The sequence below is a fragment of the Acomys russatus genome, chromosome 3 (assembly GCF_903995435.1).
Source record: "Acomys russatus chromosome 3, mAcoRus1.1, whole genome shotgun sequence".
Lineage (NCBI taxonomy): Eukaryota > Metazoa > Chordata > Mammalia > Rodentia > Muridae > Acomys > Acomys russatus.
In genome coordinates, this window is record NC_067139.1 from 37,431,324 (window position 1) to 37,456,464 (window position 25,141).

The 25,141-nt window shown below is 40.4% G+C and overlaps 1 protein-coding gene across 1 annotated transcript in view; it reads right to left on the minus strand.

Moving 5' to 3' along the window:
* Positions 1-25,141, minus strand: part of Uimc1 (ubiquitin interaction motif containing 1) — a 78,024-nt gene that overhangs the window by 50,049 nt on the left and 2,834 nt on the right. The window contains exons 2-6 of the mRNA XM_051171864.1: positions 10,978-11,132; positions 4,802-4,886; positions 2,928-3,052; positions 1,768-1,873; positions 724-1,454 (exon numbers count right to left, since the gene is read on the minus strand). Of these exons, the coding sequence (XP_051027821.1) occupies positions 724-1,454; positions 1,768-1,873; positions 2,928-3,052; positions 4,802-4,886; positions 10,978-11,124 (1,194 nt within the window). The 5' untranslated portion in view covers positions 11,125-11,132. The remainder of the gene's footprint in view (positions 1-723; positions 1,455-1,767; positions 1,874-2,927; positions 3,053-4,801; positions 4,887-10,977; positions 11,133-25,141) is intronic.

The window sequence follows — 25,141 nt, forward strand, 5'->3', positions numbered from 1 at the left end:
ACCTGCAGGACAGAAGAGGGCACCAGATCACATCATAGATGGTTGTGAACCACCATGTGGTTGCTGAGAATTGAACTCAGGACCTCTGGAAGAGCAGACGGTGCTCTTAACCGCTGAGTCATCTCTCCAGCCCGACAAATATATTTTTAATTTGCATTCCTTGAATATTTTAAAACATCATCTATAGAAAAACATTTTAAAAATAAAGAGTTTGAAAAGGAAAATATGGTATACATGAACAAGATGGAATAACATTTAAATATGTATCTGATAAGTAGAGAAAGATCTCTGATAAATTGTAAAGTAAAAGAAATGAACAAAGCTTGTGCAGAGAGTTTCCATTTTGCTCAAAAACTTAAAATAAAAATGTGTTTTGTATGTATAAAAATGATGATGATTACCTTTTGGTGGTAATTCCCTTTTGCAGATAACTACTGTAATTTTCTTTTCTTTTCTTTTCTTTTTTTTTTTTCTTTTTCGATACAAAGTCTCACAATGTAGCCAAGGCTGGCCAGGCTGCCTCAGCCTCCTGAATGTACTACCACACCCAAGTTCCTTTCTTTTCTTTTCTTTTTTTTTTTTTTTAAACTTTTCTCATTTTATACAGTAAGCATATATTATTTTAATAAGCAGATAAAAGGAAAACCACAAAAAAATAATTAAAATAATCCTTATTTTATCTGTAAATAAATAACCCTTAATTATAGCATCACTGACCCTTACCTGACCATGACTGGTTGTTGGTTCTTCCTCCAACAAAAGTTTCTGTTTCAAGCTTTTAATTGGGCTTTTTTGAAAATCCTTGGTTTTTGAGTGCCAGACAGATGCCCTAGATTCCTGCCTTCCCTCTTCATCTCCCGTATCTTCTGAGATGCCTTCATTTTTTTCACTAGTCTGATCTTCTTGGCCACTTTCATTCTGGATCAGAAAAGGAGGTCTAGGTAACACTGGTTCCCCAAACCCTCTTTTTTTAAAAAGCTGCCTCTGAGCCATCTTCAGGCTCTTCTGATAAACCTCCAACTGGCAGAGAATGACGTTGGTATATTGATTAGGATCTACTCCAGCAGGGCAGAATGGAATACCCCAGTAATAGTGCACAGTGCCCCCAGTGTCCTGGAGACCTTTGGTGTCTGCTGGGATAGGAAGACATTGCCTAGATGTGTCCCCCCTGCCCTGGACAGCTTTGGGAAAAGCATAACCACTCCCAGTACTTTCCTGTGGCTTCCCACACTGTGTGTGCTCAGCCAAGTGGCCAGTACATCTGTCAAAACATTTAACGTTCTCATTCTCAAACACTGGCTGGCTTGACTGGTCCCAGCTTCCTGAGCTGCCAGAGACCGGCTCCTCTTCAGTGTTTTCATTGTGGTCCCAGGGCTCCTTTCTTTCCTCAGCCTCGTTTCCCTGACTGATATGTGAGTCTTTAAACAGTGATGGAGGTACCAGCTGCCATATGCCTGTAGGTATTTGAGAAAAAGTAGGGCTAAGGACAAATTTTTTTTTTTAAATTAAGACAGCTTGGTAAGCTATCACTTACCAAGAATTACAAAATGTGGTTATGAAAAGCCCTTCTCTGGCTTTAGCCAAAGGTTGGTTTTTCCTTGGAGATAAAAGTATGTTTGTTGAATATTAATGAAATTTCAACTATTTCTGTTTGAACCTCTTTAACATAACAGGGACTTGGGGCATGTCTGTCTCTACTCTCAGCAGAAGAGCCCTGTGGTATAGTTATACTTGATGAGCAGAAGGACTCAGAACAGGAAGACATGCCTTCAGGGGCTCCAGAGTCTTTGGTGTTCTCTTGATGGGAATGTGAAGATGGTCCAGTAGCCAGAGGTCGCGATCTGGTAGCAGAAGCATCAGAAGACCAGCAACTCTGAAACAAGTGATCCCGTACCAGACCAGGTTTATTATTAAAATAGCTGTATATGAAGCGTCACAGGAAGGACAAAATGGGAGGCCATTGTCCCTAGGAGTTTCTCCTCTTCAAAATATAGATACTCAATTCAAATGGATTCCCCAATGTAAAAAGAATACCTATATATTATTTACTATACCATTTCTAATATAGAGTGTATATTCAGTGTAAAGAACGGTTCAGATTAGAGCTATACATTTGCACAGTGATATATGCCTGTAGTCCTAAAGTTTTCAGAAGGATGCAGTAGGGCGACTGCTTGAACTTCTAAGTTGAAAGCCAGCCCTTTCAATTCTAAAAGACTCCAGCTCAAACAAACAAGCTAACAAGCAAACAGAATCAAGGATGGGCCAGAATCTGCCACTGGCAATTATCCTAATGATTTAGAATAATTTCTACTGCATATATTCACATCATAATTTAGTATTGTTTGAGGTTTGTTTGTTTGTTTGTTTGGTTGGTTGGTTTGGTTTGGATTGGTTTTGGTTTCTTGAAACAAGGCTTCTCTGTGTAGCCCTGGCTGATCTGGGACTTACTCCGGAGACCAGGTTGAATTCAGCCTTGAACTCCGAAATCTTCCTACCTTTTCCTTCTGAGTGTTAGGATTACAGGCATGCACCAGCCCCACACAGCTATTTGATTATTTTTAAAACTGCCCATTCTTTCTCTCATTTTCTTTGCTGCCCTCACAAGTGAGAGAGATAAACATCTGACCCTGAAGCTCTTGGTGTCCTACAACCCTTCAGAGGCTGCCCAATTTCTATGATTCTTTAAGTCTCTGACTGAAAAATCTGAGGAGTGGAAACAAATTCATATAGTAACAAAATACTTCAAACTGGATTAACCAGCAATTCGATAACATAGACTTTAACAAAAAAAGTACTGAGATACAGTTATTAGTTGAAAAACGCCACACACTGCCACAGCTTGTTTCTAAAACAACTCTACCAACCACTACATAACTAAGAACGTTATTAATAAATCCCACAAACTTTCAACACAGCATATTTACATTCAGGCTTTCAGCAATGGCTTTCCTCAAGAGCTCCTCCTCCTTCTCCTCCTGGTTGTTGACCTCCCTAGCTTCCTGCTCACTCATTTTGAGAGCCAAAGCAAACTGTTCTTCTTCTGACATCTCTGTAAAAATGTAGGGAAGAAAAGAATATCACAAACAGCAAGTTAGCATTTAGGAAAAAAACAAAACAAAACAAAAAAAAACAGAATCATTAAGCTGTCAACTGATAATACTGTAAACCATTTAGTATGATTTGTACTCTAATAAAGAAAGTCATACAAGGTAAGGTGTGGTCAAGATTGTTAATAGCATGCCAGGCGTGGTGGTGCAGGCCTTTTATCCCAGCACTCAGGGAGGCAAAGGCAAGCGGATCACTGTGAGTTCAAAGCCAGCCTGGTCTCAAGTTCAGGACAGGCAAAGCTATCCTGTCTTAAACCCTGTCTTTAACCCTCCCCACTCACAAAAAAAAGATGACAGGCAGAGGCAGAGAGGTATCTGTGAGCTTGAGGCCAACATGTTCCAGGACAGTCAAAGCTACACAGACAAACCCTGTCTTGAAAAGCAAAAACAAAATCAGTAGCAGTTACAAGAACTCTAGGTTAACTGGAACATAAGCCTATACTGTTCATTATTGCATCTCTAGCACATAAGAGTGCCTGGCAATAAGTGTCTGTTGAATGAACAAACAGAAACAACCATAGAGCTTTTTTCTCTTTTTACTAAATACCACCACTGTTTTATGTTCAACATTTAAACAGAACAACTTTACTCTTCAGAGTGGTTGTGTTTTAAGATGGGTCTGACTGATGTAGTCCAGGCCAGCCCTGAGGATGACCCTGAGCGTCTGCCTCTGGCTATACATCTGTACAACTACTTGAGGATGCCCTTGCCAAGGACTACCCAATATGTTTCGATGGGCCAGCTAGAAGCCCAACCTCTGGCCCCATTTCTGTCCAAGAGCTGAAGCATAGAGTTCCCTACATAAGTTTCTCCAAAAAGTTGAGAAAACTATTTTAGCATCAACACACATCTCGGCCACCCTACTGCACACCTAACTCTAATCAAAACACAACTTCCTGTGGTCCTAAGTGGGGACATGTATCCGGATATGTAGTACAGTCAGTGTGGACCACTCAGTATGTAACTTGGGATGATTTTGAACTGATTCTCCTGCCTCCACTTCCATGACATGGTCCATTTGTACTGTTCCAGCACAGTCATTCCTGGACAGAGACAACATGCAGATTTAAGCTTTGCGTCTTAACAAAGCCCTGTGGATTTCAGCTTTGCTGCAATAATACCACCCATGGCAAAATTACCCATCTAAGCTAAGCTAATAATTTTGACCAGTCCACATTAAACTTAATTTTTTTTTCTCAACACAAAAGAGTAAGATCACACCTTTTACTGAAGAAAAAAAAAAAAAAAAAAAAAAGTCAACTGAAATCTGAAATTTACCTAAGATCTACATAGTAAAGGAAGAGAATAGAGGGCTGGAAAGATGGCTGGATGGCTAAGAGTACTTGCTGCATCTGGGTTCAGTTCCCAACACTCAGGCAGTAGCTCAAAATCACTTGTACCTCCAGTTCCAGGAGAGTTACTCCCTCGTCTGGTACTAGGAACATAAGCAAGCACAAAAATAAAGCTTTTAAAGGGTGGGCAGAGAAACCAGGGCTCTAGTAAGAGTCCTAGGCATGAAGAGCACATTTATCATTTCAAAAGTCCTCCACTAGCAAGTCAAATGTACAAGCAGAAAATAACTAAGAAACTGGCAAAAGTTTAAAAAAGATTCAGAACAAACAGAAACCCCTAGAGAATTACTTTTTCCTAATAAAAACATTTATCAATTCAATTAAAAAATGAAAACGTACGTGCAATTTTTCTTTTAGCCAAACATTTTGATCTGTTCGACTGTTTTGTCTTCATTTTCTGCAATCCGTTTTCCTCTTTTGTTTCCTGTTGTAAACAAGAAATACGATCAGATTAAGCGACATTAAAAATAGTAATTTCTCCATATCTTCTATATTTCCTTTTCATTAGTAGAAGCCTTTGAATTATCAGTGATTGTTAATAATGGTATACGCAAGACATCAGAACATCCTTTTCTTAGTTAAAAAAAAAAAAGCATGCAAGATCTAAAACCTAAACCATAAAAATAAAAATGTACCTATCACATACACAGAATCACATAAAAATTGGCCAATCTCCAAAACAGTAGTTGACATCCACCCAAGATCAGAGACACTTGATTCAATAAGTGTTTCAATCCAATATACTCATTTATTGTAAACATTCTCCCCCCCGCCCCCTTTGAGGCAGGGTTTCTCTGTGTAACAGCCCCAGCTGTCCTGGACTCTTTGCAGACCAGGCTGGCCTCGAACTCACAGCAATATGCCTGCCTCTGCCTCCCAAGCGCTAGGATTAAAGACATGCATCACCACACCTGGCTGTAAATCATTCTTTGGCCACTGATTGGTTGGTGAAAGAAAGTAAAAGGATTCTACAAAGTTAATAAAAAAAAACCAATATACCAACCCCACTCCACCTCAAAACTAAGTAAGTAGCAGTTGAGAGGCAGAAAATGTGAATCTCTAGGAATCTAAAGCCAGCCTGGTCTATACAGTAAGTTCCAGGACAGCCAGAGCCCTGTGGAGAGACCCTGTCTTGAAACAAGAAAAACAAAACTTAATAAGTAGCACTGAAAAAAGACCAAATAATAATCAAGATAACAAAAAAAGAAAGAAAGAAAGAGAGAAAGAAAGAAAGAAAAGAGAAACAGAAAGGAAAAAAAATAGCTAGGACAAAGCAGATAAGAGAGAATACAGGCAAAGATGATTTAATTTATGTATAGTTGGGGATCCTGAAGAAGGAAACAAAATATTTTTGTTTCCCAAGAAAATTTTCAGGTGGAGAGAACGAAAAATCACAAAAGTGTCTACCATTCTCTAATAGCCTGAGCAATTAATTCCCAGACATATCCCGTAGTAAATGGTAAGCAACTAGAAAGAAAAATTCCTAAAATGTTCAGATTGACAAACAAACAAAATAACTGACACTGGGCCAGCAGTGATGGCACACATCTTTAATCCCAGCACTCAGGAGGCAGAGGCAGGTGGACATCTGTGAGTTCAAGGCCAGCCTGGTATACATAGTGAATTCCAAGGCAGATAAGGCTATACAGGGAAACCCTGTCTCAGAAAGGGGGGAAAATAGGAAAGAAAGTTAGATATCTTAAGATGTAAGATATCAGCTTACAAAAGCAAAAACAAACAAAAAAACCAAAGGCAGGGTACTAAAGAATTACAGGGGCTAGAGACTTGGCTCAGAGGTTAAGAGCACTGACTGCTCTTCCAGAAGTGGTGAGTTCAATTACCAGCAACCAGATGGTGACTCACAACCATCTATAATGTGATCTAATGCCCTCTTCTGGCCTGCAGGTGTACATGCAAGCAAAGCACTGTATACATAATAAATAAATAAAATCTTAAAAATAAAAGAATTACAAGGCAAAATGTACAAACAGTACTAAGACTACAGAACAACAGCGTTAAACATTCGAGGCTGGAGAGATGGCACAGAGGTCAAGAGCACTGTTTGCTCTTCCAAAGGTCCTGAGTTCAATTCCTAGCAACCACACAGTAGCTCACAAGCATCTATAATGAGATCTGATGCCCTCTTCTGGCATGCAAGCAAAACACTGTATACTTAATAAATAAATAAATCTTAAAAAAATAATAATAATAATTCAGGAAGTGTTATACTTGAAATACCTTTTCAACAAATATAGTAGACCAGCAACATCCAACCAAAAGTGATTAGAGGAACATTGGGGAAAAAACTGACAATAAATATTTAAGAATATTTAAAAATACAACAAAATTAAGGACAAATAGTGAGGGGTTGGGGATTTAGCTCAGTGATAGAGCACTTGCCTAGCAAGTACAAGGCCCTGGGTTCCGTCCTCAGCTCTGAGGGAAAAAAAAAAAAGGCAAAAGAGCCAGTGAGATGGCTCAGCAAGTAAAGCACTTATCATGCAAGCCTGATGACCTCTGTCAAATCTCTAGAACTTGATATATGACTTTCTTTGTTATCAAACAAATGCCATGAAACTGCTACTACACTGGAACAATGAACTTGGGGTAACTTCAATCTGTGCTCCCAGGCCATATAACACATATATGACTCCAGTATAAACTCTTATCCTTTTCCAAGTGAGAACTGTTTTTTACACTAAAATGTGTGAGTGTTTCTATCTTTTTTAAAACTTTTTTAAAAGATGTGTTTATTATTTATACAGTATTCTGCCCGCAGTGCACCTGCCCGCCAGAAAAGGGCACCAGATCTCATTACACACGGTCATAGGCCACTATGTGGTTGCTGGGAATTAAACTCAGTGTCTTTGGGAGAGCAGATGGTGCTCTTAACCGCTGAGCCATCTCTCCAGGCCCTTCTATCTTTTTTTTTTTTTTTTGTCTTTAATAATCCCAACTGCAGTTTCTCCTCCCTTCATTCTTCCCAGTCCATCCCACCCTCCATACCTCCCCTCACCCCAGATCCACTCCTCCTCCAATTCTATCTTCTAATAATGCAGAAATTATGTTAAATTTTAAAAAAACAAGCATACATAAAATAAATTCATCAACTCTTGCACAGATTGAAAGAAAAAGTCAGACAGGCATGGTGGCGCACGCCTTTAATCCCAGCACTCAGAAGGCAGAAGCAGACAGATCGCTATGAGTTCGAGGACAGCCTGGTCTACAAAGTGAGTCTAGGACAGCCAAGGCTACACCGAGAAACCCTATCTCTGTCTCTCTGTCTCAAAAAACCAAAAAAAGCCCCAAAAACAAAAACAAAAGACCAAAGACTGGTTCCCAGCACCCATGTCAGGTCTCACAGGTGCCTGCAACTCCAGTTCCAAAGGATCTGACACCTGGACTCTACAGGCACCTGCAGACATGTAGTAAACATAAACTCATACAAGAATACGTTGATATATAAAATAATGTGTTTTTTTTTTTAAATAAAGAAAAGCCTAATGTAGGGTTTTCTATAAATGCTGAAAGCTAAGCACTACTGATAGATATTCAACATAAAAAAATTACTACCCTACAGAAAAGCATAGTCCAATAATAGAGGTTACAAAATGTCATGACGGGCCCGCCAAGATGGCTCAGAAGTAAACATGGTTGCTACCAAGCCAGATGATCTGAATTCCATCCATGAACCCACATGGTGGGAGAGCCAACTCCAAAACATTGTTCTCTAGTCTCCACAAGCACATTCACACAAATTTAATTAAAATGTCATTTAAGAAAATTTTAATACAGTGGCATTACCAAGAGTGACATATATATAATACCACAGAAATAACTACAAGTTCTATGGAACCACACAAGATCAGCAAACTGACCTTAGAAAATCTACAGTGGAAACCAGAACTGATACCAAAGCTGAAAAACAGCTGAAAAGCATTGTTGGAAATATAAAAGTCATATGGAATAAATCATACTGTTTTTCCTAATAACAACTGCTTAATATTCTAAAACAGATTTTTTGTTCGTTTGTTTTGTTTTGGGTTTCTTTGTTTTGTTTTTGAGATAGCATCTCTATGTTGCCCTGGGTGGCTTCAAGCTCACCAGTGCTGGGATTATAGGCATGCACCACCACATGCCACCACACCAGCTCTGAAACGTTTAGTTATTTTTTAAAATGCACAAACGCTAAATGGCGAGAGTAAGAAGGACAGAGAGATGTCTGAGTGGTTGAAAGTACTTCCTGATCTTCTACAGTTTAGTTCTCAGCACCCACATCAGGTGGCTCACAACAGCCAACTTGGGATCTGACACACGCTCCTGGCTTTCTCAGATACCTACACGCACATGGTATACACACAGAAAGTAAGGAAAAGGGCCACACCAGCAAGATCAGTGTCTTGCTTGCTATCATCAGAGAAGCTTCCTTCTACAGTAGATGGGAATAAAAACACAAACTCATGATGGACAATGTGCAGAGAGTAAGAGACCTAGGAACACCCAGTCCCATCTCATCAAAATCCCTTCCCTCAGAGCTCAGGGAACCCTGCCCAAAAAGAGGAGAAAAGACTGTAAGAGCCAGAGGGGATAGGGAACACCAAGAAAACAAAGCCTTTAAAACACAGCAGGAAAGGCATACAGATGAGCGCACAAGGCCTGCACAGGTATAAGCCAGATCGGGTCCCAGTGATCAGAGGAAAAGTGTCCATTCCTAACCCAGAAGCTATTTCCAATTAACTATTCACAAAGGAAAAACTAGTTTCCTCCAGCTGAGTCTCACTAGGTATACAGAGCCCACGCCTAGCAGTAGAGGACTAACACAAAACAACCTCTGTGGCATCCTGGGAGGTACTCTTGTCTGTCTCATAATGCTTTGTCTGGGCACTATTTTCCTTTTCTCCTTACAGGTCATTTGGGTATATATTATGGTTTCTAGTGCATGTTTTTATGAATTTCTGTGTGTGAACATGTGTCTTGGAAGCTACATGTGTTTCTTGGGCTTTTTCTTTGGTTCCTTTTCTTCTGGTTGTTTTGTCCTATTCCAGTTTGTTATTATTTTATCTTACTATTTTTTAGATGCCAACTTGCATTCTAATGAGAGACAAAGGGTGTGGATTTGGGTAGGTGAGGAGTTGGAGAGGATCTGAGAAGAGCTGGGGGAGCAGAAACCAAAATCAGAATATAGTGTATGAAAAAAAAAATCTATTTCCAATTTAAAAAAATAAAATCTAAAAAGAAAACAAAGGAAAGTAAAGCAAACACAGCAATGGGTAGGAAGGAAAACAATAGAAGAACACTCATATTTAAAATATGACACTTTCTGCAGTGATAAGCACAAAATACTCAGGTTATGATTCCCATATATGTGAATAGGGGCATACACACCCCACCCACCCATCTACACAAACAGATACATATCTAAATAAATAGTTGCAATAAGGGAAGTGAAATGTTGAAAGGAAAAACAAAGCAGAAGAGACATTTTAGAGAGTATACTGCAAAAATCTACGTAACAGATGAGCAGGCATAGAAATGGAAACAAATCTGTGTATCACTTAAGAGATTAAGCCTTAAGCATGTGTGGTGACCAATCAGGATGAAAAAGATGCAAGAGTTAAAGGTGATTCTGAACTTTATAGTCAGATGAATGCTTCTCCATTGAGAAAATGAAGGATATAAGACACAATAGTAGCTGGGAGGTGGTGACGCACACCTTTAATCCCAGCACTTGGGAGGCAGAGGGAGGCGGATCACTGTGACTTAGAGGCCAGCCTGGTCTACAAAGCGAGCCCAGCGTAGTCAAGGCTACACAGAGAAACCCTGTCTCGAAAAACCAAAAAAGAAAAGAAAAAAAAAAAAAGACACAATGGTTTGATTCATTAGTCACTGGATCTGATCTAACACCAAGATAAAAGAAAGAGAAATAGTAAATAACAGCATGATTTTTTGTTTGTTTGTTTGGTTGGTTGGTTGGTTGGTTTGGTTAAGACAGGATTTCTCTCTGTATAGCCGTGTCTGGCCTGGAACTGCTTCTACCTCCCTGAGTGCTGGGATTACAGGCATGCCCCATCACACCCAGCTTAAAGGAGAAGGTTTAAAATCTAGAAAATCTCTCTCCTAGAAGCCTTTCCACAGAAACATAATTTTCTTGGCTCAATTAGTAGCGTGCCTCCCTAGCATGTACAAAGCCTGGGTTCCATTCCAGGCAACATTCACATTTTCTTTTACTTTCTGAATGCATAAAAATTACACTTTCTATTTGGCTTAATTTATTCTAACAGTCCTAAAATATCACATTGGGTTAGTATATTACAAAAAGGAAAAACTGTAATTCATCCCCAGCCAAACAGCATGGCTACTTTCTTTTAAATAATCCATAATTCCACTTAAAAATCAAAAGAAAATCAAGTAAGAGCTGCATGAAGTCAGCAAGCTAGTATGAAGGTACAGTTAAAACAAGTGCTCGTGGACAAAGAGGCCTAGCTGGAGGCCTGCAATGCCATGTCAGTGCTGACCTCTCCATCACTATCAGATATCACGATGAGTAAGTCCTCAAGCCTGCGCTTCTTCTTTACACTGACAGAGCTGGTGCTTTCCGGGTCCTTCTTCTCCAAGTTCTGGTATTCAGAGGCATCTTTAGTTTTTTTCTTTCTTCGTGGCATCTTTTTGCCTGAAACAAGTTCAATAATTTACTCAAAGTTTCCAATCTAGAAGTTATTCAATTTGGTCATATAAAAGCAAATAACAAACACTTAAAACAAATATAGACTTTAGAACTTCTCTACTACATTAGAATTTTTACTTATTTCTTAAAGTAATATATACATGTATTTATATAGATTTCTATATAGGTGGACATATATGTATCCATACATACATATACAAATCTCACTCTTGCAAGGCGTGGTGGCACACGCCTTTAATCCCAGCAGAGGCAGGTAGATCACTGTGAGTTCAAGGCCAGCCTGGTCTACAAAGCAAGTCCAGGACAGCCAAGGCTACATAGTGAAACTTTGTCTCAAAAACAAACAAACAAACAAACAAACAAAAATTTATCTCAGTTCCTTATATATTAATTTATACAAATGGTTTCATCAATTATACAGTAGTAATTTATCTAAAAAATCTTTTTTTAAAAGTACTAATACTGGGGCTGGAGAGATGGCTCAGAGGTTAAGAGCACTGACTGCTCTTCCAGAGCTCCTGAGTTCAATTCCCAGCCACTGGATGGTGGCTCACAACCATCTATAATGTGATCTGATGCCCTCTTCTGGAATGCAGGTGTACATGCAGGCAGAACATTGTATACATAATAAAGAAATCCTTTTTTAAAAATGTAAAAAGTACTAATACTCTTAATTAGGTCCAGTGGTTCTTAGCACATCACAAGCAGAGGCAGAAATATCACAAGGTAGAAGCCAACCCAGCCAACATAACTACTGTGTCCAAATTTTAATAACAAAAACAACAACAACAAAAAAAATCAATGACTCAATCTGATAACAGAATCTCCCAAAATTCCATAGTTAATGTTTATATATTTATGTAATAAATTAGATAGCAACACATTTGTGGGTAGGGAATGGCACTATTAGGAGGTGTGGCCTTGCTGGAGTAGGTGTGGCCATACTAGGGGTGGGGGCAGGCTTTGCGGTTTTAGATGCTCAAGCATGGCCCAGCAGCACTCTCTGTTCCTGCTGCTACTGATCCAGATGTAGAAGTCTAAGCTCCTTTCCAGCACCATGTCTGCCTGCACACTACCATGCTTCTAGCATGATGCTAATAGACTAAATCTCAGAACTATAAGCCAGCCCCAATGAAATGTTTACAGGAGTTGTCATGGTGTCTTTTCACAGCAATAGAAATGCTAACTAACACAACGTTTAAAGATAAAATACTCAATTATTTCTCTTCAAGACAATTAACAGGACAAGCATGTCTGCTTTGGCTGTGCCACGTGCCTGTAATAACAGCTTACTGAAGCAAGAGGAATGCAAGCTGGAAGCAACACAAGCAAAATAGTGAAGTCATGCCTCAGAAAAAGAAAACATTTGCTTTTCATCACGAAAAATTATACAGGAGGTTCTAGGTAGGTTAAGGGAAAGAAACAAAAAATTAGAAATAATAAATAAACTACCACTTCAAAAAGAATAAGGGATCCACTAAAAAACTATATAAGAAAGCTCATCAAGGTAGGACACAGTGCCGATATATAAAAACCAATCAGTGCTATACACTAGCAGTAAACAAGCCTAAATTTTCATAAAATTCCTTCCAGGGCTGAAGAGATGACCCAGTGGTTAGGAAGTAGTACTAGCTGCTTTTCCAAAGGATTTAGGTCCATCCCCAGTAAATACATAGCGCCTCACAGCATCTGTAAACCAGCCACAGGGAATTTGATGCTCTCTTCCAGCCTCCCTGGGTACCAGACACACACACACAGCACTGAATACATTCACACACACACATAATTTTTTTTTTAAGTTTTTTATGTTTTTCTTTCTGCCCCTTCAAGGAAAAGGCACTTGTTACCAAGCCTGAGGATGAGAGAATTCAGTTACTGGAACACACATAGTGAGAGGGTTGACTCCCACAAGTTGTCTTTGGGCCTCTGTAGCACAACACACACACAAAATAGATAAATAGATGTAAATTAATTTTCCTGTTTCAAAATGTTATTTACTTTATGTGTATAGATGCGTTTTGTTGTTGCTGTTTGGTTGGTTTGTTTTTTTGAAACAGGACAGTCTTGGCTGTCCTGGAACTTGCTCTCTAGACCAGGCTGGCCTCAAACTCAGAGATCCACCTACCTCTGTGTCCCAAGTGCTAGGATTAAAGGCATGCACCACCACCAGGCGTGCATGGATGTTTTACCTGCATGTGTATCTCTGTATCACTTGTGTACCTGGTGTCTTGAAGGCCAGAAGATGGTGGCCCCTGAAACTGGAGTTACAGTGCTGGTAATTTAACCAGTATCTTCTGGAAAAGCAGCCAATGCTGTTAACCACTGACACATCTTTCCATCCACGATACTACTTAAAGATTTATTTAAGTTTATGTGTATCAGTGTTTTGCCTGCATATTATTTATGTGTACCAATTGTGTGCCTAGTGCCTTCAGAGAACAGAAGAGGATGCCTGATCATCTGGAACTGCAGTTATGAACAGATGCTGAGAAACACACCTTAGTCCTTTATGAGAGCAGTAAGTGCTGAATCATCAGTGGGTCTCCACCTTCCTAATACTACAACCCTCTAATAAAGTCCCCCATGTTGTGGTGACCCTGAGAGAGGGTCTATTAACCCCAAAGAGGTCACAACTCACAGTTTGAGAACCACTGCTTTATATTCTAAATTCTACTTTGTTATTTGTTTGTTTTGTTTTGTTTTCCGAAACAGAGTTTCTCTGTGTAGCCTTGGCTGTCATGGACTCGCTTTGTAGACCAGGCTGGACTTGAACTCATAGCGATCTGCCTGCCTCTGCCTCCCGAGTGCTGGGATTAAAGGCCTCTGACACCACACCCAGCCTTTTTTGTTTTCTTCCCTAAATTCTACTTTTAACAGCATCAAAAATAATAAAATCCAGGCTGGAGAGACGGCTCAGAGATTAAGCATTGTCTGTTCTTCCAAAGGTCCCGGGTTCAATTCCCAGCAACATATGGTGGCTCGCAACCATCTATAATGACATCTGGTGCCCTCTTCTGGCATGCAGGCACACATGTGGGTAGAATACTGTATAAATAATAAATAAATCTTGAAAAATAAAATAAAGCTCATTAAAATCATCATCATCCTAGCCAGTAGTGGTGGCACATCTCTTTAAACCCCAGCACTCAGAAGGCAGAGAGAAGTGGATCTCTGGGTTTGAAGCCAGCTTGGTCCAGCCTGGTCTACAGACAGAGTTCTAGATAGCCAAGACCACAAAGAGAAACTCTGTCTTGAAATATAAAATAATAATAATAATAATAATAATAATAATAATAATAATAATAATAATATCCTTATGAGTAAATTTAATAAAGCATATAAAACTTACAACTAAAAATTTACAGTAGTCCTTAAAAGGAGAGATTAAACTCAGTGGAAGGTGTCTGTGTGTACATAAAAGAAATTAAAGGAAATCTACACAAATGTATAGACCTCTCTAATTCATAAAGTAGAAGACTTAAATATCTTTAATACGGTAATATGTTCCAACTGCTATATAGATATAATCTCCAATAAAATCCTAGTTAGCCTTCCTGAAGAAGTAAACAAGCTGATCCTAAATGTAAGGGTCCCAAAATAGATAAAACAATACTGACCAGTAAAAGAACAAATTTGAGCTAGGCACACAACTGTGATCCCAGCACTTGGGAGGCAGAGGCAGGCAGATCTCTGTGAGTTCAAGGCCAGCCTGGTCTACAAAGTGAACCCAGGACAACAGTTGGGGCTATGCAGAGAAACCCTGTCTCAAAACATGAAAAAAAGAAAGAAAGAAGAACAAATTTGAAAAATTCAAAGACTCCAATTTCAAAATATAGACAAAGAAAGCAACAGTTACCAAAACATCATAGCACTGACCAAAAATACACACATAGACCAATGAAATAGATCTAAAAAAAAAAAAAAACACCTACTTATCCTAACAACTAATTATATAGAGGTGTTAATATAATTCAGTGAACTATGGTCTTTCCCCTTCAAAAAAAAAAAAAATGATACTACAACAACTGGAAGTACACATTTAAAAGATAAAATTAGGGCTGGAGAGATGGCTCAGAGGTTAAGGGCACTGACTGTTCCTCCAGAGTTCCTGAGTTCAATTCCCAGCAACCACACGGTGGCTGACAACCACCTATAATGTGATCTGATGTCCTCTTCTGGTCTACAGGTATACATGCAGGCACTGTATGCATAATAAATAAATAAATAATTTTTTTTAAAAAAAAAGATAAAATTAGACACCCTCCCAAAATAAATAAAATAAAATTAGAGCCTGGCGGTGGTGGCACACACCTTTAATCCCAGCACTTAGGAGGCAGAGGCAGGCATATCTCTGTGAGTTCAAGGCCAGCCTGGCCTATAAAGTGAGTCCAAGACAGCCAAAGCTACACAAAGAAACTCTGTCTCGAAAAAAATCAAAAATAAATAAATAAATAAATAATAAAATAAATTAGATTAAACCATTGCTACACATCTACACAAAAGTTTCATGAAATGAGCCAGGCATGGTGTTGCATGTCTTTCATCCCAGCACTCGGGAGGCAGAGGCAGTTGGAGCACTGTGAGTTAGAGACCAGCTTGGTCTACAAAGTGAGTCTAGGACAGCCATGGCTAACACAGAGAAACACTGGGTGGGGGGGGGGGGTAGGAGGGGTGGTCATGAAATGAGTCAAAGAGCTAAACAAATAACAGAACAAGGCATAAATATAGCCATAGACAGAGTCTTCTCACCTAAGATAATAAACAATTCTATGTTAAATATGAAATATCAAAGCATAAGCTATAAGGAAATAGAAAGATTAGAACTAAATTAAAGCTTGTGGTCCAAACCATAAAATTAAATACAGCTTAGCCTGGCACAGTGGTGCACCCCTGTAATCCCAGAACTCAGGGAGGTAGAGGCAGGCAATCTCCCTGAGTTTGAGTCCAGCCTGGTCTACAAAGCGAATCCAGGACAGTCAAAGCTACACAGAAAAACAAAAAACAAAACAAAACAAAATTAGGTACAGCTTTAATGAAAAAGGAACATGAAATTTGTAATCTGAAAACAAATACCTTCCAAAAAACAAACAAACAGAAAAACAAAACAAAACAAAAAAACTGGGGCTGGAGAGATGGCTCAGAGGTTAGTCTCTTCTTCCAAGGGTCCTGAGTTCAATTCCCAGCAACCGCATGGTGGCTCACAACCATCTATAATGAGATCTGGTGGCCTCTTCTGGCCTGCAGGCACACATTCAGGCAGAATACTGTATAATAAATAAATAAATAAATCTTTCAAAAAAAAAAAAACCAACCAACCAAAAAAAAAAAAAAAACCTACAGAAATGTTGCTAGAGGCATATTTAACAGTGCTCTGACATGGTAGCAATTCAAACGTCCACTAACTGATAAAATAAGGTATATGAAAAAAAATGGTGTATGACTAAACCATAAAAAAGAATAAAACACTTATTATATGAAGCTTGAAAACATAACTGAAAGACGCTAGTCCTAGACCACAAACCCATAAATAAATATTTAGGACTGAGTTGTAGGGGATTAGTAAAGTAGAGAGTGGTATGACTGAATGGGTGGAATTTTTCTTTTAAAATAATTAAAATACTCTGAATTGTGATAACTACACAATACTGAGAATATACTAATAAAACATATAACTGGTGACTAAAGGTAGATGCACTGTATATACATTATATCTCAATAAAGCTGTTTAAAAATTAACTTTTATTTATTTATTTATTTATTTGGTTTTTCGAGATAGGGTTTCTCTGTGTAGCCCTGGCTGTCCTAGACTCGCTTTGTAGACCAGGATAGCCTCAAACTCACAGTGCCTGCCTCTGCCTCCTAAGTGCTGGGATTAAAGGCGTGTGCCACCACACCCGCAAAAAACTAACTTCTAATGATCTAAATCAAAACCCTAGGTCTACTGAAACCCTCTGGGAAGGACATTAGGAAACCTTCTGGGTTGCTGAAAATGTATTATAGCCATTTGGGTAGTAGTCGCATATGTACACTAAGTCACAGTTAACAGTGGCTCACCTCACTGCATGCAATGATATCTTAATACACCATTGTAAGTAGTAATATATATTTGATGAGTGAGTATGTCAAGTCATTATAAGAAATCTGAAAAATACGTTGTTATTATGAGAAAACAACTTCAGGAAGGTAACTAGCCCAAACAAGTAAAGCACTTCCTTTTTTTTACCTTCTAACCCCCAAAAGTAACTCCAACATTCCATGATCTTTTTTCTTATTGTTTTGTTTTTTTCAAGACAGGGTCTCTCTACATAGCTCTGGGTGGCCTGAAACTTACTATGCAGACCACACTGGCCTGGACCTCACAGAGCCTGCCTCTGCCTTCCAAGTGCTAGAATTAAATAAAGGTGTGCCCCACCATGCCTGGCTCCGTTACCATGATACCACCTCTAACAACTTCTACTAAACACATGCACAAATAAATATTTGCTGAATCAGTAGCATAAAACAGATATTTAAATTACTAAGTGTTTTATTAAAAGGACTGGGGTATAGCTCAGTAGTAGAACATGTTATTATCATGTACAAAGGCTTTGGTTTCAATCCCCAGCAGTTACATAAATGAATAAGGTACAGAAAGACAAGACACAGGAGAATATTAACTGAAGGCAGGTATGTGTGTATAGGGGGTGTACAGAACACTGTAAAGGACTGGAGACATAGCTCAGTAACTAGCCTACCTGGCACGACAAGGTTCTGGGTTTGATACGGTACCACCACAACATCAAAAACAAAGAAGTAACCTTTACATCTAGAAAAGCATATGACATGAAAGTAGGAATTAGTATAGGAGAAGCCTGGAGGAATCAATTAGGACCCTAGGAAAATCTCACTTATAAACATTTCCTATTCTGTTGTATTATTTAGAACAGTTTGCCAATAGCATTTATATCTTCAAATACAAGTAATTTTTCTGAATTCTGTAATTTATGATATCTATACCTGACAACTTTTTAAACTTTCTTATTTTTAAATATGCACATGTGCATTAAAGTACAAGAGTACAAATGCCAACAGGTGTCGGAAAAGGGTGTTAGATCCTCGAAAGATGGAGACACAGCTGGTTTCAAGCCACCCATTGTGGAAGATGGAAATCTAACAGTGGCCCTCAAAAGCATTATACATTTTTAGTATACAAGCCACCTCTCCAAATATATATACATATATAGGTATTTACATATACATATATGGGTTTTTTTCAAGGCAGGGTTTATTATATAGCTCTGGCTGTTCTAGAACTCACTATATAGACCAAGCTGGCCTCATAGTTTCTAAAAGGCATGTAAATGCATATCTCTTTAGTACACAATCACTACAGACTCAATATGTGTTGCTGTTTTTGATTTGTTTTTGTTTTTCAAACAGGGTTTCTCTGTGTAGCCTTCGTTGTCCTGGACTCGCTTTGTAGACCAGGCTGGCCTCGAACTCACAGAGATCTGCCTGCCTCTGCCTCTGGAGTGCTGGAATTAAAGGCATGCGCCACCATGCCTAGTGAAAATCTGTAAGGTTTTTTGTTTTTTTACTTTGTTTTTCAAGACAGAGTTTCTCATCGAGCATGGTGGCGCATGCCTTTAATTCAGCACTCAGGAGGCAGAGGCAGGTGGAGTGCTGTGAGTTCCAGGCCAGACTCATCTACAAAAGCAAGTCCAGGACAGCCAAGGTACACAGAGAAGCCCTGTCTCAAAAACTTAAAAAAAAAAAAAAAGAGGGTTTCTCTGTGTAATAGGCCTGGATGCCTGGAACTCTCTTTGTAGACCAGGCTGGCCTCAAACTCACAAGAAATTCACCTGCCTCTACCTCTTGCTTGCTGGGGTTAAAGGCATCACCACTCCTGGCTTATGCGCTGCTGTTTTTGAAACTGGGTCTCATTATGTACCCCTGGCTGATTTGGAACTTGAAGTGTAGATCAAGATAGCCTCAAACCCAAGAGAGAGATCCACACTCCTTGGCTTCCCCGTTGCCAGGATTACAGTTGCGTGCCAAGACACTAGGCTCAATATGAGTTTTCAACGAAAACTGGCAAATGTGGAGTCAATAAGGAGCCTGAAATATAGGTATTCTACAGATAAAAATTCAAAAATTTCCATGCTCCATGATATTGACCACAATAAAATTACTGTTATAATAGTATTTCTAAGAGTTTAAAAAATAAAAATAAAAAAGCTCAGAGCTGGAGAGATGATTCAGAGGTTAAGAGCACTGACTGCTCTTCTGTCCTGAGTTCAGCTCCCAGCAACCACATGGTGGCTCACAACCATCTATAATGTGATCAGATGCCCTCTTCTGGCCTACAGGTGTACATGCAAGCAGAGCACTGTATACATAATAATAAAGAAATGAATCTAAAAAAAAAAAGTTCAGTCATCAGCCAATTAAAAAAGCCAGCATATAATATATAGCTGCTGCTGCTGTTTCTTCTTCTTCTTCCTCTTCTTCTTTCTTCTTTCTTCCTTCTTCTTCTTTTGGCCACTAGCTACCCTATAACAACATAGAGTTTGAGGAGATAGTATTAAAAGTATTTGCTGCTTTTGTGGAAGACCCTAGTTCTGTTTCCAGCACCCTCATCCAGCAGTTCCAAAGGTCCAATGCCCTCTTCTAGCCTCTGTGAGCACAAACCCCCATGATTCATATGCACATAATTTTTTTTAATTTTAAAAAGATGTTTTACATTTTATTTTTTAATTAATTAATTTATTTATTTATTCCGATTACATCTCAATTGTTATCCCATCCTTTGTATCCTCCCATTCCTCCCTCCCTCCCACTTTCACCCTATTCCCCTCCCCTACATCTGTGACTCGAGGGGGAACCTATGGTCATAGGCTATCAAGTCTCATCTTGATAGCCTGCTTATTATGAGTGCTATCAGGCCTCCCCACCATGGGGAAGTGGTCAACTATGGGGCACCAGAGTTACATGTCTGAGTCAGTCCCCACTCTCCACATTACTGTGGAGAATGTCCTGTCCATTGACTAGATCTGAATAGGGGTTCGATGTTTACTCCATGTATTGTCCTTGGTTGGTGCATGAGCAGAGAGAACCCTTGGGCCCAGATCCGCCCAGCATAGTGTTCTTCTTGTAGGTTTCTAGGACCCTCTGGATCCTTCTATTTCCCCATTCTTTCATACTTTTCTCACCTAGAGTCCCAACAGGATGTCCTCACAACTATCCCAATCTCCTGGTAAGTGAAGACTTTTGTGGGACATGCCCCTTGGGCTAGTGTCCAATTATGTTAGTATATACCATGTGAGTCTCTCTGCTTCTGGGTTAACTCACTCAGTATGATCATTTCTAGTTCCATTCATTTGTCCACAAATTTCGGGAATTCCTGTTTTTAACAGCTGAGTAGTATTCCATAGTGTAAATGTACAACAGTTTCTTTATCCATTCTTCTACTGAGGGACTTAGGCTGTTTCCATGTTCTGGTTATTATGAATAAGGCAGCTATGAACATCGTTGAGCATATGTCCTTGTTGTGTGCTGGAGCATCTTCTGGGTATATTCCCAGGAGTGGAATAGCTGGGTCTTGAGGAAGCCCTATTCCCAGTTTTCTGAGATAGCACCAGACAGATTTCCAAAATGGTTGTACAAGTTTGCATTCCCACCAGCAATGCTCATCCACATCCTCACCAGCATGTGCACAAACCCCCATAGTGATTCATATGCACATAATTTTAAAATAAAAAATAAAAATAAAGTATTTAAAAATAAATATAATGGCTTATCTTCACTTACTTTAATTGAAGCTACAGAATAAGTGACCATAGCCTATCAAAAATAATTGAAAAATGAGACTGGCTCCAACAATAAGTTTTTAATCATCACAGTGAGAAGAAATGTCTTTAGAAAAATCAACAAGTATGAAACAAGTACATAACAATGAGATTCATTTTATCTCAAAATAGCATTTTCACTCTACTTGGAGGTCACTGATTTTAGCCAAGCAAGCCAGGCATGGTGGCACATGCCTTTAATGCCAGCACTTTGAGACCAGGCTGGTCTACACAATTTCCAGACCAGTCATAGTGAGACTTTGTCCCAAGAAATAAAAACTCATAAATGCACAAGGCTCTTGAGATTGATCTCTAGCATAAAAATGGAGAGGGGGAGCTTGATAGAACATTCTTCCTTTATCAATTGATTACAATAAGATTATTTTTGTAACTGAGGGAAGTAAATGGATGCCTATAAACACACGCATACATACATATAAACAATGTATCCAATTCTCTTTCCCAAGCAATGAGCTTGACTATGGGGTAGGATGCATATCCAGACATGCACAAACACAAATGCTACACTTCTAGCGTATACTCAGCCTGTTTAAGACATGTTTTAACAACAGAATTCATCGGGCAAATTCCAGCAGTTGGATGGTGAGTTGGGTGATCCCTGAGGAAGCTAGCTAAACTAGACATACCAACCAGCTCCAAGAAACCCTGCCCCTGTGAATAAGGTGGAGAGATGCTTAGGAAGACACCCACAGAAAGGGGATTGGGGGTGTGTGCCCAAACCCACGTGGGACCACAAGCGTGCAAAAATAAAAGATTTGAAACACACCTTGAGCAATAATAGTTATCACTGACGGAATCAACAACATTTTTCTAGGTATCTTACACCCAACACAGAGGTTATTGCTCTCAAGAACTCTAATAAACAGTTAAAAAAAAAAAAAACAGTGCAAGTGGCTATGGCTGGGAAACGACACTCGATGCATTTGATTCCAAAATTAGACCTATTCTGACTCAACTGCAAAGAACTGTCTCTCATAACAAACAAAATCCTACAAATTGAGTTCACTTTTTCCTCAGCGTTGCCCATATACAATAGGATGACTAAAGCAAGAAGAATGGCATGAAGGAGTCCAGATTCACACCCAGCTCCACCACTGAGGAGACCAACGCTCTGTTCTCACAGGGCGCTGACGCACAGCCTGTCATCTTCGACAGGGGAACAACGGTAAGTGGTAAATGACGAAGATTTCCAGGGGAACTCATTCTCAGGAGGCTGAGGCAGGAGGTTGGCGAGTTAGAAGCCATCTTGGGTGCCCAATGAGTTCAGCCAGGGCTACACAGAGGGACCCAGTGGGGACGGTTTCTTAGGCAAAGAACTAGTGAAACCAACTACCATAAACCATAGTAACACGGGGGGCGGGGCTAATCGCCTGTCCTCCGAGATCCGTTAGCCAGGCCGGCGACGACTAGGCTACCTCCCTCCCCCAGACTCGGAGTGCGGAAGGCACCGGGCCTAGGAGGGCTACGGCGGCCCACGCGGGGAGGGGGACGACAGGGGCTTGAGCGCGAGGGACGCCTGGAAGCGCCGAGAGCGACCTGGCCCGGGCTCCCGCGGGGCCGAGCGGCCTACTCGCTGCGAAGTGCGCCTCCGGTGGAGCGGCCTCGGCCCGCAGAGAGCGCGAAGCAGGCGGCCGCCGACGGCCGCAGCCTGCCGGGGCGATGCATACTCACCACGGTCCCGGCCGCTCCGCCGAGCGCCTCTCGAACGCTGGGGGTCGCGAGCGGCCGCCACTCAAGAAGTGGAGAACCCGGGAGGGAGGCGGCGCGAATCGGCGGGGGCGGGGCGCGCAGGCGCAGGCGCGAGGCACTGTGGGACAACTAACCACCCGGAACGGCCGGGGTTGGCCAGGGTGCTTTGCTAGAACTTGCCCAGAGAAACCAAGGAAAGCCAATAGGGTCCCCAAATACCATTCAAATTCAGCTCTGCCACAGCAAGCTTCCTCTGGTGCTTTATTTGCGTGATTTGAGAATTACATTAAAGTTAAAATTTCACATAACTACTTAAAAACTCTGAGATGGTAAAATGTTAATGTCTGATAATTCATTTCAGTGGAAATCAAGCATCCTAAAACTCAGCTTAAAAATATTGAAATTTAGAGCCGGGCGTGGTGGCGCACACCTTTAATCCCCGCACCCGGGAGGCAGAGGATGGAGGATCACTGTGAGTTTAAGGCCAGTCTGGTCTACAAAGAGAGCCCAGGACAGCCAAGGCTACACAGAAAAACCCTGCCTCGAAAAACCAAAAAACAAAACAAAAAACAAAAAACCCTGAAACTTCTTATCTGTTGTAGGGGAGGTTGCAAGGATGGACCATGAGTGTGAGGGAAGGGAGAGAAGAGTGGGATTGGGGAGATGAGTGGATTGGGGTGCAGGATGCAAAATTCACAAAGAATCAATAAAAAGTTAAAAAATAAAATAAAATAAAGCACTGAAACTTATACAAGTGTGCATAAGAAGATGCGTTCCACAGCCAGGCAGTGGTGGTGCTCATCTTTAATCCCAGCACGTGGGAGGCAGAGGCAGGTGGATCCCTGAGTTTGAGGCCAACCTGTCTACAAAGTGAGCCCAGGACAGTCAAGGCTACACAGAGAAACCCTGTCTTGAAAAACCAAAGGAGAAGCTGGGCGTGGTGGCGCACGCCTTTAATCCCAGCACTCGGGAGGCAGAGGCAGGCGGATCGCTTTGAGTTCGAGGCCAGCCTGGTCTACAAAGTGAGTCCAGGATGGTCAAGGCTACACAGAGAAACCCTGTCTCGAAAAACCAAAAAAGAAAAACCAAAGGAGGAGGAAGAGGGGGAGGAAGAAGAAGAAGAAGAAGAAGAAGAAGAAGAAGAAGAAGAAGAAGAAGAAGAAGAAGAAATGTTCCAAGAAGCCCATTTCCTTGGAGGAAAATGGCAACAGCAGAAATATCTAGTATGACAAAGATGACTAAAACATGAAATAGTCATACAGTAAAATTCTACAACAAATAAAACTCAAGTTTTGTAGCTCCTAGCAAACCTTACTAAAGCCAGGCCTTTAACCCCAGAACTGAGAAGACACTGGTAGGCGAGTTTCTCCCACCCCACAAAAGAAGGTGATGGTGGTGGTAGAGATGGTAGTCTGACTGAAATAATAGCAAGCCAACAAATATAATCACTCTTAAATGATTTTCACAAACTTAGGAAAAACTACATTTAACAGTATATATAAATATTTATTTATACAGCTATATAACTGTATAAATAGTTCATATATATACTGTAGTTAATAATTTATGGAAAACAGTATATTTTTGTTGTTGTTATTGCTTTTGTTTTTTCAAGACAAGGTTTCTCTGTGTAGCTTTGGCTGGCCTAGACTCTCTTTGTAGACCAGGCTAGCCTTGAACTCACATTGATCCACCTGCCTCTGCCTCCCAAGTGCTGGGATTAACGCCCAGCTTGAAAAGTATGTTTTATTTTGTTTTGTTTTTGTTTTTCAAGATAGGGTTTCTCTGTGTATCCTTGGCTGTCCTGGACTCGCATTGTAGACCAGGCTGGCCTCGAACTCACAGGGATCCACCTGCCTCTGCCTCCCGAGTGCTGGGATTACAGGCGTGTGCCGCCACCACCCGGCTGAAAACAGTATGTTTTGAAAGCATAGATTAATGGACCAGATAGGTAGATGGGTACACATGATAGTAATAATATGGAAATGGGAGGAGAAGTAAAAATGAAATGGTAACGAACAGGACTTCAGATAGATGTCAAGACCAGGAGGGACTGCATACGCCAACAGTCCAAGCACTCAATAATCTGAGACAGGAGGACGGCCACAAGTTTGAGTCTGGCCTGAGCTACACAGCAAGTATAAGCCAAGCAGGGCTGTATTCCACTTGGCTCCCTAGCTCCTTCACTAGCATGTACTAGCATGCCACATGTTCCTCCCCAATATACACAGCAGTATCAAAACCCCCACCCAGCAGGCACCAGGCTTCACAGGAGCTTCCTCACTTCAGTAACAATCAAATTTAGACAGTTTCTATTTAAAGGTGCGCCCAATGTATTCAGAGATGAGGAAGAGAAGGGCCAATACAGTCTCCGCTGGTTTGGGGTGATGTGCAGCAAAGCAGACTATCTAGAAAGCTTTTAGGGAGAACTCCCTATTTACCATCTTATGCCTATGC